Source organism: Leucopleurus acutus, assembly GCF_964270905.1.
Source record: "Leucopleurus acutus genome assembly, chromosome: 11".
In the NCBI taxonomy this organism is placed as follows: Eukaryota; Metazoa; Chordata; class Mammalia; order Artiodactyla; family Delphinidae; genus Leucopleurus; species Leucopleurus acutus.
The window spans coordinates 84,036,404-84,054,453 of record NC_139152.1 but is presented as its reverse complement, the minus strand read 5'-3'; the positions used below and the strand labels follow the sequence as shown (position 1 = coordinate 84,054,453).

The 18,050-nt window shown below is 41.5% G+C and overlaps 1 protein-coding gene across 2 annotated transcripts in view; it reads right to left on the bottom strand.

Moving 5' to 3' along the window:
* CHPT1 (choline phosphotransferase 1) overlaps positions 1 to 18,050 on the bottom strand; it is a 35,112-nt gene extending 17,062 nt beyond the window's left edge. The window contains exons 1-3 of one of the 2 annotated variants that reach the window (XR_014326586.1): positions 17,612 to 18,050; positions 2,557 to 2,704; positions 2,136 to 2,277 (exon numbers count right to left, since the gene is read on the bottom strand). Coding sequence is in view for 1 of the 2 variants with exons in the window: in XM_082849878.1 (XP_082706004.1) it covers positions 2,136 to 2,277; positions 2,557 to 2,704; positions 17,612 to 17,884 (563 nt within the window). In the remaining variant the exon portion in view is untranslated. The remainder of the gene's footprint in view (positions 1 to 2,135; positions 2,278 to 2,556; positions 2,705 to 17,611) is intronic. The other variant, XM_082849878.1, reaches the window with a different exon arrangement.

The window sequence follows — 18,050 nt, the reverse complement described above, 5'->3', positions numbered from 1 at the left end:
GAGACTTGAGTTTTAACCCTGGCTCTACACTTTTTAGCAGTATAAGGAAGTTACAGAACCTCTCTGCCTCATTGGTACAGTGGCGGTAATACCCTTACAGGATTAATGTGAGGAATAAATGAGATAGGGCATGTAAAGCGCTGAGTACAATGCCAGAACCATGCAAGTGCTCAGAGGTGATAGCTGTGAGTATTCCCTAATTTAGAGTCAATGTGGAAAATTGCCAAAGGCCTTCACTCTGCTAACGATCCGTAGTTTTGAGCTTCTTTCATTTATCATCATCAGAGATTTTTTTCAGAGCTACTGTTTTTCCCATGCAGCAATAAAGTGTGGCTAAAAAGAATCAGTAGACGGGGAAGCCAAAGCAGAGAATGAGCCAATGGCAGACAGCTATTAAAGGACCAGGCAGAAAGGGAGCTGATGGAAAGAGGGATAGAGAACAGAGTTCCTGCCTTGTGCACTATTTCCTGGTGTCTAAGAATGAGGCATCGGGGCAATATTACAATGTTATTACATCATCTCATCAACTGTCTACCACAGCTGAGAGTCTCATGATTACTGTTGTTGGTGACTGCTGTAAAGGGATTACCCTTTCTGGACACACAAAAATTTGACCAAAAAGGACCTTTAGATTCCATATCTCATTATTTTATCACATAAGCCAAATGCTTTTTTTTCTTTTTAACATCTTTATTGGAGTATAATTGCTTTACAATGTTGTGTTAGTTTTTGCTATATAACAAAGTGAATCAGTTGTACGTATACTTATATCCCCATATCCCCTCCCCCTTGCATCTCCCTAGCACCCTCCCTATCCCACCCCTCTAGGTGGTCACAAAGCACAGAGCTGATCTCCCTGTGCTATGCAGCTGCTTCCCACTAGCTATCTATTTTACGTTTGGTAGTGTATATATGTCAATGCCACTCTCTCACTTTGTCCCAGCTTACCCTTCCCCCTCCCCATGTCCTTAAGTTCATTCCCTATATCTGTGTCTTTATTCCTTTCCTGGCCCTAGGTTCACCAGTACCATTTTTTCTTTTTTTAGATTCCATATATATGTGTTAGCATATGGTATTTGTTTTTCTCTTTCTGACTTACTTCACTCTGTACAGCAGATTCTAGGTCCATCCACCTCACTACAAATAACTCAATTTTGTTTCTTTCTATGGCTGAGTAATATTCCATTGTATATATGTGCCACATCTTCTTTATCCATTCATCCGATGATGGACACTTAGGTTGTTTCCATCTCTGGACTATTGTAAATAGAGCTGCAATGAACATTTTGGTACATGACTCTTTTTGAATTATGGTTTTCTCAGGGTATATGCCCAGTAGTGGGATTGCTGGGTCATATGGTAGTTCTATTCGTAGTTTTTTAAGGAACCTCCATACTGTTCTCCACAGTGGTTGTATCAATTTACATTTCCACCAACAGTGCAAGAGGGTTCCCTTTTCTCCACACCCTCTCCAGCATTTACTGTTTCTAGATTTTTTTATGATGGCCATTCTGACCGGTGTGAGATGATATCTCATTGTAGTTTTGATTTGCATTTCTCTAATGATTAATGATGTTGAGCATTCTTCCATGTGTTTGTTGGCAGTCTGCATATCTTCTTTGGAGAAATGTCTATTTAGGTCTTCTGCCCATTTTTGGATTGCATTGTTTGTTTTTTTGATATTGAGCTGCATGAGCTGCTTGTATATTTTGGAGATTAATCCTTTGTCAGTTGCTTCATTTGCAAATATTTTCTTCCATTCTGAGGGTTGTCTTTTCGTCTTGTTTATTCTTTCCTTTGCTGCAAATGCTACTTTTTTAAGTACTGCATATCCTTTTTCTATATTATTCAGGTCCCTTATTTTTCTCTTTCTCCTGTCTAATGTAAACTTGGGTTAGTAAGTTGGAGAAGAGGGAAAAAAATACAATTATCATCAAATATGTAACTATAACATGAAGAATACCTGAAAGATTAAAATTAAGGTGTAGCATTTATGGATGCTTCAATAAGTTAAAAGGTAACTTGAATTCCTGATTGACACTTTGTCCCCCTTACTATGGATAAATGAAGTATGACAGATAGTGAAAATGAATTTGATTATATTTTTAAATGTACAACTTAAAATACATACTTACTTTCCAAACCTCAACACGCCTGAAACATAAGTCTGCCAGTGAGCACAATAAAACATGAACATCCCAATAAAACAGCAGAAAAACAACCAGTCAGGATACGTTCCTAAGCGAACAGCAATTGAAGCTCCAACTGCCATAAAAACTGAAAGAAACAAGAACCATTAAGAATTTAAAATAATTAATTAAATGATTGCCACTGACTGTTTAGAAATACAGAATTTTAAGGTGCATAATCTTGGCATGAAAATAAGGCACACTAAGCAAAATAAATTCCTGAACAGACTTTCAAAACACACTGTGCAAAACTGCTTCCAACTGTAAACCAAAACAAACCAAACAGCTCAGTTTTTAAGCCATCATTAAAAGACCAACAAACAAAAAAAAAACAACTATAGGAAAAAAACCTCCACTAAAACCTTACCTGTGGAAAGAGAGTCACAGCCATGGTCAAAAAGTTCCCCTAAAGGAGAACAAGAATTTGTTCTTCTGGCTTGTTTCCCATCAATAGCATCCAGTGACTGGTAGATAAAGAGTCCTAATGCACATAAAAGGTATGTCCAGTACGGTGCCTGAAAAGAAATGGAAACAATGAAGACTGGTGAGTGACAATAAGCCAGCTTCTGCTTGAAAACAGCTCAACCCAAGCCAAGTGACACATTTTCTTATGTTCGCACTTTATATCACCTCAGTGTGTTATGTTACAAGGAACATTTATAACCTTCCTTCTACAGGTGAGAATTAAATTGAGAAGTGAATTGCTCTAGGTCATCTGCGTAGAGTGTCACAAAAGTCCGTACTGTGAGAAGCCGAAAGTTAAATGACCAAGCAAGGATTAGGACCCTGATTTTGATTCTTAGTCCACAGCGCTTTTAATATAATACTATTCATATATGGCACGGATTTGAAATTATTCAGTAAGTCTCTGCTATGAAAGAAGATCTTGTAGACAAACCACAGACCCCAGCTTCCTTTCATGATGGAGTATCAGGGGCTGGATTTACTCTCCCATCTTGTATAACTAGAAAAGCAATAAAATAAATAAAACAACCATTTTCAGACACTGCAGGCAGTGCAGCACTGTGATCCCTGACAGAAGGGAAACAAATGAACTGAGCCCTGTGACTGCTCCAGCTTAGTGCCTATAGGCAGTCTCCAGGCCACAGTACAGGAGTGGGGAACCGGAACAGAGGCCAGCAATCCTGCTGTGCTGAGAAGAAACGCAGCAGAGGTCAGGAAGGTCAAGACAGCTAGAATCTGTGTGGCAGAGCACTGGAGAGGAGAGAGGCACAAACTGTGGAGATCTGGAGTCTTTGGCTGAGAGTGACCTGTGCCTAATGAGACAAAACTACTAACCAAGGCCAGGGAAAAAACCACTGGACAAACAATTCTTGAAGCCCACACAAAGCTGCGAATGGTTTATGTTCCCACCAGGCACAGCATGTAAGACCATGTAATACTTAGGGCACTGGGTAGAGTTCTCAGCAGTGTATTCCCTTAGCAGTGGGCATTAATTAGCCCTAGACCAAAGGCCCTAACAGATGTAAAATCTAGCCTCAGAAGGATCTGACTGATTCCAGGTAACTTAACTAAAGCCAACACAAAGTACAACATCTTAAAGGAATACCCCACCAAACCTAGTACCCCAAAATGTAAAATTCACAATGTTTGGCATCCAATAAAAATTACTAGTCATTCAAAGAAGCGGGGAAATATGCTCTGCAACTAGGAGTAACATCAGTCAATAGAACCAGACCCAGGAATGACAGAGATAACGAAATCTGCAGATGAGGACATTAAAAGTTCTTATAAATATGCCTCATGTGTTCAAGAAGGTGGAGGAAAACATGGAAGACTACAGTGTAACCTCTGGAAATGGAGAGTACAATATTTCAATGTAAAATATACTAGATGAGATTAACAGCGTATTAGACAGTGCAGAAGAAAAGATCAGTGAACTTGCAGAGTACTGACAGAAACTACCCAAAATCATGCACAGAAATAAAGACTAAAAATAATTGAACTGGGCATCAGTGACCTGTGAGGCAACAGTAGTCTAACATATATGTAATTGAAATCTCAGAAGGAGAGAAGAAAGAGGGTTGGACATGAAACATATAAGAAAAAATGATGGCTGGAAATTTCCAAATTTGATTAAAATCTATAAACTTACATATCCAAGAAGCTCAACAAACCCCAAGCAGAATAAGTTTTTTTTTTTTTTAAACCCACCAAGGCACATCATAATCAAATCACTGAAGACCAGTGATAAAGAAAATCATTAAAGAAGCCAGAGGAAAAAGACACATTACATACAGAAGCATAGATAATAATGGCAGACGAAAGAGTAAACTTGAAGGTAGGTCAATAGAAATGATGCAATTTAAACAAGAGAGAGAAAAAAGATTTAAAAATGACCATTCTTTTCTTTCAGCACTTTATAAATGTATTCCACTTCCTCAGGGACCTGTGTGATGATAGCAATGGTCAACCCAGAATTCTATGTCTCAGAGAGGAAGTACAGCAAAATTGTTGACTAGGGTTTTAAAGTTAGATCTGTGTTTGAGTTCTTGGCTCTGTTATTTAATAGCCAAGTGACCCTGGGAAAGTCATTTAAACTCTCTAAACTTTGGTTATCTCATTTGTAAGATGTGAATAATACTTGCAATTGTATCTGATGAAAAATATTCTTAGATAGCGCTTTACACAGAGCCTGGCACATAGTAAGTGCTCAATAAGGTTAGCTATTGTAGGGAGTTCCCTGGTGGCCTAGTGGTTAGGATTTTGGGCTTTCACTGCTGTGGCCCGGGTTCAATCCCTAGTTGGGGAACTGAGATCCTGTAAGCTGCACACAGTGGCCAAAAAAAAAAAAAAAAAAGTTAGCTATTGTCATTAAATTGTGTTTTGCATATTTTTAGTGGCAAATATAGTTTTTAAACCATCAATGTATGTATGGTCTATGTGGTAATTCTGCAAATACCAATCAACCTGCTACCTCATTCTTCAATCTAAGTAAGTAGAAGTTTACTTTGAACTTCAATAAACATTTCATCATTTGTTAATATTACATGCCCAGTATTAATGACTACACTATTAATTGCTTTAAAAGACTTATGAAAGGCTTCCCTGGTGGCACAGTAGTTAAGCATCTGCCTGCCAATGCAGGGGACACGGGTTCGAGCCCTGGTCCGGGAAGATCCCACATGCTGCAGAGCCACTAAGCCCGTGTGCCACAGCTACTGAGCTTGCGCTCTAGAGCCCATGAACCACAACTACTGAGCCCATGCACCACAACTACTGAAGCCCATGCACCTAGAGCCCGTGCTCCGCAACAAGAGAAGCCACCGCAATGAGAGGCCCACGCACCCCAAAGAAGAGTAGCCCCGCTCATCGCGACTAGAGAAAGCCTGCGCACAGCAACGAAGACCCAATGCAGCCAAAAATAAATAAATAAATATTTTAAAAATGCATTATTGTATTTGATACAGCAATCCACAGAGACAAGGCGGACAAGGCATTATCATGTTCTTTGCATTACAGATAAAAGAGAAACTTAGGGAGGGGTGATAAAGTTCCATTGAGAAGAGCAGCTAGACTGGGTCTAGGCATCAAACCCAGGTTTTCTGACCCGCCCTATGGGAGATCTATCAGATTGGTCATGCTGCAGGCTACACAGACTGGATGCAGCTTCCCACCTGGACTCTTACCTATTCTTTCAAACCTGCTGAGAAGCACTTTCCTGCCCCCACAATACAATTCCAGGTGCAGTGAACCAGACGGGTGGGAAAGCGCTGCAGCTGAGAGAGACTTCTTTCCTCTTAAGCCCAGAAAGGCATACCAGTCCACCAGCTGCTCATTCGCTACCTTTCCAGTCTTCCCAAGGCCACAGGAGCTGGACCTATCTTCTCTTTACTCTGTTGTCATCACCTCCATTCCCACCTGGGAGCTCTGAAACAGTCTGCAAATTTTCAACTTCTTTTCTCACCTGTTATCTCTGCAAAACAGGCCCCAGCCGGGAGATCCACTTGCCGGGAGCAGCATGCCCCTTCCTTCCAGGAGTCTGCTTAACGTGGGTGTCACTACAGAAGACACTCTGGGTGGAAGCAGGATCTACAGGGCCACCCCAACGCAATTCTAGTTTTCATGTTAACTTATTTTTTAAAATTTTAAATGTAAGCATGGGAAAGTCAGGTGTGGATTACAAAGTCTTAAGCAATATATCAGAGTACTTCTGCAGAAGGAGACTATATAAAAAGTGGAACTTCTCCAGATCATATTAGATTCTTAATATTTAAAGTTCTTAATTATATAATTTTTATACTATCTACTGTATCCTTTAAGATCGGAATTTTATACTACATCATAGAAACCTTTCCAGGTCAAGCATAAAGATCTACATCATTCTTTTACATGACTGCATGGTATTCAATTATGTAGCTATATCACAATTTAAGTAATAACTCACTAATGATGAATCTTACATGACTGTGTGAAAGACTATTATATAAGTTTATTCTAGAAAACAAAATAATTACTAAGAATCAATCATAAGCCCTAGTCATTAAAAAAAAACCACTAATACATTTAAATTGCTTTTCAGTTACATCACTGAAAAAGAACTGTATACAACTAGCTATTTGGGATATTTTACTTTTTCCAGTTACTTGAAATAAAGGATTAGAGAAACCAGAGATTTGAACCAGACTGTATGGTAACTGTTCTCGTTCAAAATAACTCTGGATCAGAAAGAACACTCATATATAGATCAATTATTTATCCTGGGTATTATACCCCTTTTTATACGTGTTTGAATGAGCACACACATCAGGAAAAGGACGAAAAGATTTAGAAAGTGATCAATGAACACATTTCTTTTTTTTTATTAATGAATTTATTTATATTCTTTTGGCTGTGTTGGGTCTTCGTTGCTGCACGCGGGCTTTCTCTAGTTGTGGCGAGCGGGGGCTACTCTTTGTTGCGGTGCGCGGGCTTCTCATTGCGGTGGCTTCTCGTTGCGGAGCACGGGCTCTAGGCACCCAGGCTTCAGTAGTTGTGGCTTGCGGGCTCTAGAGCGCAGCCTCAGTAGTTGTGGCGCACGGGCTTAGCTGCTCCGTGGCATGTGGGATCTTCCTGGACCAGGGCTCGAACCTGTGTCCCCTGCATTGGCAGGTGGGTACTTAACCACTGTGCCACCAGTGCCAGTGAACACATTTCTGCTCACTGGACAAATTTTACTTACAGCTCAGAACTTAGAATACTGGATTTTGGGGAATACATTCTTAGGTTTTCTGTAAATGAAGATGCTAGACTAGGTAGTCTCTAAGGCCCCATCTTTAATATGGAACTAGAATCCTCTCAAGAGTAGGAGGTATGTTCTCTGTTTTTAAAATCTGCTGTTTATACCATGAGAGCTAAATAACTAGACGATTAAAATCAACTGATCAGGTTAACAGGTTACCTGGTAACCTATCAGGTAAAATGGTTTCCAAAAGGAATAATACATGTCCTGGGTTTTTCTTGCAGAGTGGTTAGGAGTATAGACTCTGCATTCCACCTGCACCTGATCCTTGAGTGAGCTGGATGAGCTACTTAACCTCTCAGTGCCTTAGTTTCCCTTTATGAAAAATGGGAGTAATCACTATGAGAATTAAATGAATTATTACATGTCAAGGGCTTAGAAAAGTGCCTGGCATATGGGAAGAGCTCAGTATATTTTAGTTATTATTTCTGATACTATATAAGAAAATTTTAGGTGATTCATAGATAAAGTTTCATTTTAATACTTATATCTTTATTTAATGTATTTTGGAAAATATTAATTTAAAAATTATCTAGCATAGCTATCAAATTTATGATTGTAGATATTAAGGCTTCAAGTGTAAGTCTTTAAAAAGGAGTAGATTTAAAGTTGATGTAAAGAAAAACAGTAAATAAAAAATAGCATAGGTAATACAGAAAAGCAAAAATCTTCCTCAATTAAAATTTAGGAAATACTGAAACTATACAATGCCTATTTATATGAATTTTCATACTTAAAAAGTGTCTCTTTGCTTTAAATAGCTTTCGATATAAGTTGATACAGATGCAAAAGGTATTACATAATCAGTAACGACTGGGTCACCTTGTAACAGGGAGATTTCAATTATCCAAACATCAATTGACTTCTCTCTCCATAAAAAATTGAAGCTGCATTTATAAGAGGTAGGAAGTAAGAAAATCAGAAGACAGGTCAGGCATATGTGAAAAAATGTAACGCTGGTGTGGCGTTAGAGGTGGACTTTGTACCCAGTCAAGTGATTCTAGTGATTTCTAAGCTAAACTCGTGGAATTTTAATAGGCTGCTAATCTGACACGACTCTAACTCGTATTATGTGCCTGTGACACAGCTGAACCTGTGGCCAGGGGCACTTCCTTGTTTACAGAAGGAGGGTTCCCGTTGGAACCGAGGCTGGGGAGGCTCCAAAGACTTGGTGGTCACAAAGGGTAGGGTCATTCTCAGTCCTGCCCAGCAGGAAGACCCTAGCCGCTTACTGCTTCACCACGAGCTTTGGCTTCAGCTCGGGTGCAGGCCAGCATTTGAGAGGCACACCCACCTTCAGGAAATGAGGCGGGTTACAAGCTGGGGGGCTGGGCACGAACACCAGGCAACCAGCATCTCAGGGCTGGAGGGGCTTTCTCAGGACATTAGAAATCTTTACTTTGAAAGGCATTCTTCTTGCTTTGTAAATTTCCTGTGAATAGTTGTATTCTTTTTAAAAACCTCTTTTAGTACTTACTAGAATCCTTGTTGAAAATGCCAGCCTCTCACTGGGCCAAGGGAAACAGGCAGAGAGAGGGGAATGAAGAGAATCCCCTGGGCAGATCTATCATCATCAACTGTGCTGGGTGCTTTCACATCTGTTCTGCTCTTTAACTTCACAGAAACCAAGTGGTCGGACCCTCACCCAGGTCAAACCGACCAGGAGTGGGATTTAAAGCTCCTTCTATACACCACAATGCCATGTTTTTTTTGTTTTTTTTTTTTTCACAATGCCATGTTTTATCCACACTTGAACCAGAATTCTAAAGGAGAAACAGCTTGTTTCTTGGGAATCAAGTATAGGAAAGCCACAGGAATCAAAGGGACGATCCCCAAAGCAAAGCTACTTCTACATTACCTGCAGAAGCTCCTTCTAGACAGGGCTGGATTTAGGGTGAGGCAAGCAAGGCACCGTGGCTGCAGAATTTAAGGTGGCATTTACTACTCTCAGGGTCGTGCACATGCCTGCTTGCCTCACTCTACTCTGTGCCCTGCTTCTAGAACGTTCACCTCCTGCAAGTTATTTTGCTTTAGTAAGAGAGGCCACTCTCTTACAAGAGTCCTGCCTTAATAAGCGATGCTTGTTAAGTTACTGAACTGGTTAAAAAAAAATAGAGGGAGATAGGTGATTTTTAAAAAAGAGGATATATTCTAGATTTCAAAGAAACCAAACCTATAAAAGAATTAGACTAGGTTATTGCCTTTTCTTATTATTCCCCCAACAAATAACTCTTTACTTTATAGTCCAAAATCCAATCGAATCTGAATTATTTAGACAGGGAATAAACCATTTCTTAAGGTCATTCTAATTTCCACAGATACACTTGCTTTTCGATTCAACTTTCTATCATCATGAAGGAAAGAAATTATTCAATGCCCTTTGACCCACCCTAGGCTGGGCACCTATCTCCTACAAACACTCTCTTAACAGACACTGACATGGATTTATATACATAGATCAAGAGGGCAGAGCAACAATTACAGAAAGAAGAACAAAAACACCCCAAGTTAGCAGAAGGAAAGAAATCATAAAGATCAGAGGAGAAATAAATGAAAAAGAAAGGAAGGAAACAATAGCAAAGATCAATAAAACTAAAAGCTGGTTCTTTGAGAAGATAAACAAAATTGATAAACCATTAGCCAGACTCATCAAGAAAAAAAGGGAGAAGACTCAAATCAACAGAATTAGAATGAAAACGGAGAAATAACAGCTGACACTGCAGAAATACAAAAGATCATGAGAGATTACTACAAGCACCTATATGCCAATAAAACAGACAACCTGGAAGAAATGGACAAATTCTTGGGAAAGCACAACCTGCCGAGAATGAACCAAGAAAAAATAGAAAATATGAACAGACCAGGGCTTCCCTGGTGGGGCAGTGGTTGAGAGTCTGCCTGCCGATTCAGGGGACGCGGGTTCGTGCCCCGGTCCGGGAAGATCCCACATGCCGCAGAGCAGCTGGACCCGTGAGCCATGGCCACTGAGCCTGCACGTCCGGAGCCTGTGCTCCAAAATGGGAAAGTCCACAACAGTGAGAGGCCCGTGTACTGCCAAATAAATAAACAAACAAACAAACAAACAAAAAGACCAATCACAAGCACTGAAATTGAAACTGTGATTAAAAATCTTCCAACAAACAAAAGCTCAGGACCAGATGGCTTCACAGGCAAATTCTATCAAACATTTAGAGAAGAGCTAACACCTGTCCTTCTCAAATTCTTCCAAAATATAGCAGAGGAAGGAACACTCCCAAATTCATTCTACGAGTCCACCATCACCCTGATACCAAAACCAGACAAAGATGTCACAAAAAAAGAAAACTACAGGCCAGTATCACTGATGAACATAGATGCAAAAATCCTCAACAAAATACTAGCAAACAGAATCCAACAGCACATTAAAAGGATCATACACCATGATCAAGTGGGGTTTATCCCAGGAATGCAAGGATTCTTCAATACATGCAAATGTCAATGTGATACGCATTAAGCAACTGAAGGATAAAAACCAGATGATAATCTCAATAGATGCAGAAAAGGCTTTAGACAAAATTCAACACCCATTTATGATAAAAATTCTCCAGAAAGTAGGCATAGAGGGAACTTACCTCAACATAATAAAGGCCATATATGACAAACCCACAGCCAACATCGTTCTCAATGGTGAAAAACTGAAACCATTTCCACTGAGATCAGGAACAATAAAAGGTTGGCCAGTCTCACCACTATTATTCAACATAGTTTTGGAAGTTTTAGCCACAGCAATCAGAGAAGAAAAAGAAATAAAAGGAATCCAAACTGGAAAAGAAGAAGTAAAACTGTCACTGTTTGCAGATGACATGATACTATACACAGAGAATCCTAAAGATGCTACCAGAAAACTACTAGAGCTAATCAATGAATTTGGTAAAGTAGCAGGATACAAAATTAATGCACAGAAATCTCTGGCATTCCTATACACTAATGATGAAAAATCTGAAAGAGAAATTAAGGAAACACTCCCATTCACCACTGCAACAAAAAGAATAAAATATCTAGGAATAAACCTACGTAAGGAGACAAAAGACCTGTATGCAGAAAACTATAAGACACTGATGAAAGAAATTAAAGATGATACAAACAGATGGAGAGATATATAATGTTCTTGGATCAGAAGAATCAACATTGTGAAAATGACTATAGTACTGAAAGCAATCTACAGAGTCAATTCAACTACCACTGGCATTTTTCACAACTAGAACAAAAAACTTCACAATTTGTATGGAAACACAAAAGACGCTGAATAGCCAAAGAAATCTTGAGGAAAAAAATGGAGTTGGAGGAATCAGGCTCCCTGAGTTCAGACTATACTACAAAGCTACGGTAATCAGACAGTATGGTACTGGCACAAAAACAGAAATATAGATCAATGGAACAGGATAGAAAGCCCAGAGATAAACCCACACACATATGGTCACCCTTTCTTTGATAAAGGAGGCAAGAATATACAATGGAGAAAAGAAGCCTCTTCAATAAGTGGTACTGGGAAAACTGGAGAGCTACATGTGAAAGAATGAAATTAGAACACTCCCTAACACCATACACAAAAATAAACTCAAAATGGGTTAGAGACCTAATGTAAGAGAGACACTATAAAACTCTTAGAGGAAAACATAAGCAGAACACTCTATGACATAAATCACAGCCAGATCCTTTTTGACCCACCTCCTAGAGAAATGGAAATAAAAACAAAAATAAACAAATGGGACCTAATGAACCTTCAAAGCTTTTGCACAGCAAAGGAAACCATAAACAAGACCAAAACACAACCCTCAGAATGGGAGAAAATATTTGCAAATGAAGCAAATGACAAAGGATTAATTTCCAAAATATACAAGCAGCTCATGCAGCTCAATATCAAAAAAAAAACAAACAACCCAATCCAAAAATGGGCAGAAGACCTAAATAGACATTTCCCCAAGGAAGATATACAGACTGCCAACAAACACATGAAAGGATGCTCAACATCACTAATCATTAGAGAAATGCAAATCAAAACTACGATGAGATATCATCTCACAACAGTCAGAATGGCCATCATCAAAAAATCTACAAACAATAAATGCTGGAGAGGGTGTGGAGAAAAGGGAACCCTCTTGCACTGCTGGTGGGAATGTAAATTGATACAACCAATACGGAGAATAGTATGGAGGTTCCTTAAAAAACTAAAAACAGAACTACTGTATGACCCAGTGATCCCACTACTGGGCATGTACCCTGAGAAAACCATAATTCAAAAAGTGTCATGTACCACGATGTTCATTGCAGCTCTATTTACAATAGCCAGGACATGGAAGCAACCTAAGTGTCCATCAACAGATGAATGGATAAAGAAGATGTGGCACATATAAACAATGGAATATTATTCAGCCATAAAAGGAAACAAAGTTGAGTTATTTGTAGTGAGGTGGATGGACCTAGAATCTGTCATACAGAGTGAAGTAAGTCAGAAAGAGAAAAACAAATACCATATGCTAACACATATATATGGAATCTAAAAAAAAAAAATCTTTCCAAAGAACCTAGGGACAGGATAGGAATAAAGATGCAGACGTAGAGGGGCTTCCCTGGTGGCACAGTGGTTGAGAGTCCTCCTGCCAATGCAGGGGACACGGGTTCGTGCCCTGCTCAGGGAAGATCCCACATGTCGTGGAGCAGCTGGGCCCGTGAGCCACGGCCACTGAGCCTACGCGTCCGGAGCCTGTGCTCCACAATGGGAGAGGCCACAACAGTGAGAGGCCCGCGTACTACAAAAAAAAAAAAAAAAAAAAGATGCAGACGTAGAGAATGGACTTAAGGACATGGGGAGGGGCAAGGGTAAGCTGGGATGAAGTGAGAGAGTGGCATGGACATATATACACTACCAAATGTAAAACAGATAGCTAGTGGGAAGCAGCCGCATAGCACAGGGAGATCAGCTCAGTGCGTTGTGACCACCTAGAGGGGTGGGATAGGGAGGGTGGGAGGGAGACACAAGAGGGAGGGAATATGGGGATATAAGTATACGTACAGCTGATTCACTTTGTTATACAGGAGAAACTAACACAACAATGTAAAGCAATTATACTCTAATAAAGATGTTAAAAGAAAAAAAAGAGGGCAGAGCAAAAATATTTACTCAAATAAGCTGAAAAGGGAATGGAGCCACAGTTTATTCCAGCCAGAAACAAGCATATGAGTGTTCTGTGGTAGACAATGCTACTAAGCTGAAGCCAGAAGAAGCAGATTCGAATCACCAAGTTTTCTCATCTACAAATGTAGGAATTGTGTTAAAGAGGCTCTCAGGTCCTTCAAGCAGTCAGAGTCTGTGATTCTATTTTAGGATTAAGGAGCCAAGGAATGGGGGCCAAGGACTATATACAGAGCAGCATTCAGACAGAACTGCTTCATCAAGGTGAGGGGGATGCAATTCAGTTCTTGTTTTCTGTTTGCCCCAACTTTTGCTTACTCGTGTTAAAATTCCCCCGGGCCAAATTGATTAAGTATTTAATCTAAGACCAGCTAAAACTGAATAACGGCGGAAAAACATCATCTCCCAAGATTACAATTTGTTATTTCATGCATGCAGGCAATAATTTAGCAAATATTTACCAAGCACCTGCTTTACGCAAGGCACTATGCTGTGGAGAATGTGCAAATGGGCAACTGCTGTCTGAACTTAAAATATGGTAGACTGTCTTGCTCAGTAAGGACATACATAACCAAAATCACATCACACACATAACCAAAACAAAATGGAGACGTTCCACAAGAGAGCTACAAAGACCTGTGGTGGAAGTATAGCTTTCTGGCTTGGAATCCTGGTATCAGCTTAAAGAGGTTAATTTATTTCCCTTCAGTTTCCTCATCTATGATATGGGGATAATAATAATACCTAAAGTTGTTCAGAAGATTAAATGATATAATAGACAAAAGCAGCTTAAATTAATGCCTGGTACATAAGTAAAACCCGGTAAATGTTAGTAATCATTGTCATTATTATGGGAGCTTATAGGATTAAGTGGTTGATTTGACTCCAGAGAAGAAAAAAAAATTTCCTAAGGATGTAGCATTAGGACTGGACACTGAGAGATGAAGTTGGACAGGAAAAAGGAAGAGGAAGGAGAAAAGAGAGGGAAAAGAAGGAGAGAAATCTTTGCCATAAGAAGTAGTTCAGGGCTTCCGTGGTAGCGCAGTGGTTAAGAATTCGCCTGCCAACGCAAGGGACACGGGTTCGAGCCCTGGTCGGGGAAGATCCCACATGCCGTGGAGCAACTAAGCCTGCGCACCACAACTACTGAGCCTGCGCTCTAGAGCCTGCGAGCCACAACTACTGAAGCCTGCGCGCCTAGAGCCTGTGCTCTGCAACAAGAGAAGCCACCGCAATGAGAAGCCGGTGCATCGCAACGAAGAGTAGCCCCGGCTCACCACAACTAGAGAAAGCCCGCACGCAGCAAGGAAGACCCAACACAGTCAAAAAAAAAAAAAAGAAGTAGTTCAATTTGGCTGGAGCGGAAAGTTCCTTAACGAAATAGTGGTGTGAAATACAGTTCAGAACAGCACTGTAGAAGTTTAATATAAATCATTTAACTTTTTTCCTATTAATTTCCCTTCATCCCGTCATGTCCTAGAAATATCAACAGTTAAAAAATAGATCAAATGTTATTATTAATATAGATATGTAGTCAGCATTACATCCTCAATGGATAGATAAATCCAAGCATCAGAGTCCAAAAACCATATGGGTTTTCCCTGACCCTTTCTGGAAGCAATTTGTCAAGTCTGTAAAAGCACTAAGAATTCTTAAGTCTAAGAATCAGAAAACAAGTTTCAGGCCAAGTTAAAGTCACTTAACCCTCCAGCCTCAATTTCCTCAATAAAAATGTATGCTACTATTACTTCAGGATGGATGGATAGAAGAAATACTAAAATGGTGGGATGGCCATTCTAGGAAGGGAAAAAACTTGCCAGCCTCCTTGAGTTGATATAAGACACAAATGCAATAATGAATGTGAACGTACGTTACATACCTAATAAGCATTACATAGAACCCAAGGTATTTTTCCTACACAACACACAGAAAGGCAAGAACTGCAGATGAGATGGTGGTGGTATGTGGTAAAAAAGAATCCGGCTTTGTAGTCAGACCAACTTGGGTCTGAACCCTACCAGGTCCTGTCATTTACTAGCTCTGCGGCCTGAAAGCCAAATAGCCTGAACTGCTATGCTTCTTTTGTGCTATTGCTGGGATTTTATCAGACAGGCAATGTGAATCCTGTAATGGTGCTTCCCCTCACTGCTTCAGCCACCTGGAAGCAGTGCAGGATCTAATTACATTTCAGAAACTCTTCTCAGTTTCATTTTATTATTTCAACCCTTACTTCCCATTTTTGGATCATTGCGATATATATTTTTTTTGAAAAGTGCCTCAGATTCTTCCCACCTGCCACCTTTTTTTTTAAATGAAGCATAGCCTAAAAATTAATTTAATCATCATTTTACCTTTTCCATCAGCCCCCCACCCTCACCCCGACATCCCTAAACAGATTCTCTTGGACTTCTTGGTATGCCCTGCTTTTTGGAAGTGCTCAACAAATGGTTCTTAAATTAATAATAACATTGAAAAGTTCACAGTTTAACTGGCAAATATCAGAAATATCCAAATGCTGTTAGACAAATCTAGGCCCAGTAAAAACTAAATTTTATTATGGGTTTTCAGGACATTTTTAATACCAGTAATATTTTTAACATGCTGAACAAATTCTAATTTTCTACATTTATCTGCATGTAAGATATCATGTAGTCCTCACTGCATTCTTGTGAAGTTGGTTTGGCAGGTATTATTTCTATTTTACACAGGGAAAGCAAGACCCACATGTCACTCCATGTTGTGGCAGGGCCACATTAGAACCAAGCCTTCACTTCTAACCCAGCGCACTTTTCATTCTGGCGCACTGCCTCTGGGGAATTCTGCAAACAGGCTGCAACTTACTTTTTTAAAAACAACATGTAAATGAATTAACAACGGGAACGTCTGCTGAAAAATCATATATAATAACATATCCATCAATCAGCAAGATATTCAATACGTTTAAAATGTAGGTTTCATCAAATACTTTAAAAAATGGATCCATGTATGGAGGGCATGAAATATTTCCACTGTATTCCTGCTATCCAACCTCATCTCGAATTAGTTCTCCACAGGACCTATCCTAAAATATGATTATAAACGGAGTTCTCTATTTGAGGGAAAAGAAAGCAATGTCACAAAACGTGCAATGTAATATTTATCCCATGTACTCTAAAAAGCTATATATGGGAGTAGCTCCCTCTGCCCCCTGTCCCCCATCACACTCAGCCCGAGGGATGTTCCTGATTACCAAGTATAGAAAGCCCACATTATTTACTCGTCTTATTTTGGACATAGGTCAAATATTCATTGCTAATAAAATCCGATGGCTTTTACGATCCCTGGGTCGTGAAGATAAGGATTAACACCTTGCTAATACTTTTGTTTTCCACGAGAAAGTCAACGAAGCAACGAGGAAGTAACCTCTTAAAAGTAACTTATCTCTGATCAGTGCTACCAGTAATTACAGGATCACTAGCGCAACCTTTGAGAAACGGACGGCTGAGTATAAAAGTGTTCAATGGGCATCTCGGGCTTGGCCAACCCAACCACAATCCCCGGAGCCAGGCGGGACGGAGCTGGGGGTGTTCAGTGCCCAGTGCGCCAAGGAACCGACTGCTTGTCCACCTCCCACTTGGCGCGGGATGGGGCGGCGGCCAGGCAGGCAGGCGCTCCCCGCTCCCAGTGGCCGAGACCGCCCGTCCGCCGCCCGAAGGAGAGTGGGGGTGGACACGGGACTGGACAGTGACCTTGACAGCCCCTCCGCCGTCCGGGGGAGGCTCGGGGTGGACATGGGACCGGGTAGCGGCGTGACAGCCTCAGGGCGGGCCGGGGAACGCTCGGGGCGACTGCGGCGCTGGGGCAGAGGCGGCGTTAGCCCCTCCGCGTCCCCGAGAGGCTCGGCCGCGCAGGGGGCTCTCCGGGCGGCTCCAGAGGCGCACCCGGGGCGGGGCGAGCTCGGCTCGGGCCGGGGACGCGGGGCTCCGGGGGAGAGCAGTTGGGGGTCCGCGGGCGGGCGGCTGGCCCTACCTCCTCGGTGACCGTGGGGCAGTAAGAGATGAGCAGGAGCGTGGTAAGCAGGTTGATGGCGAGGCCCAGGAGGGTGATGGAGTTGGGGGCCATCCACAGCGGGATCCACTGGAGCAGCCAGGTCCAGTAGAGCTGCAGCGGCGGCTCAAGCAACGAGACGCCCGCGACGCTGTAGCGGTGTTCCTCCAGCCGCCGCAGCTGCGCCGCGCTCAGCGGCTCGCCCAGCGCCTTCAGCCAGCGCGGCGCCGGCCTGGCCCAGGCGCCCGCCGCCATGGCCGCCTGCGGGCCCCGCCGCTGCGAGCGAGCGCAGCCCGAGCCGGGCGCCCGGGCGGGGACAGGTGGAGGGAGGGGCTCGCGGGCCCGGGCCTACGCCGGCCCGGTGGGACTCGCCGGTCGGGTCCGCGGCGGAGGTCGAGGTCAGGCCAGGCCGCCCCTGGTC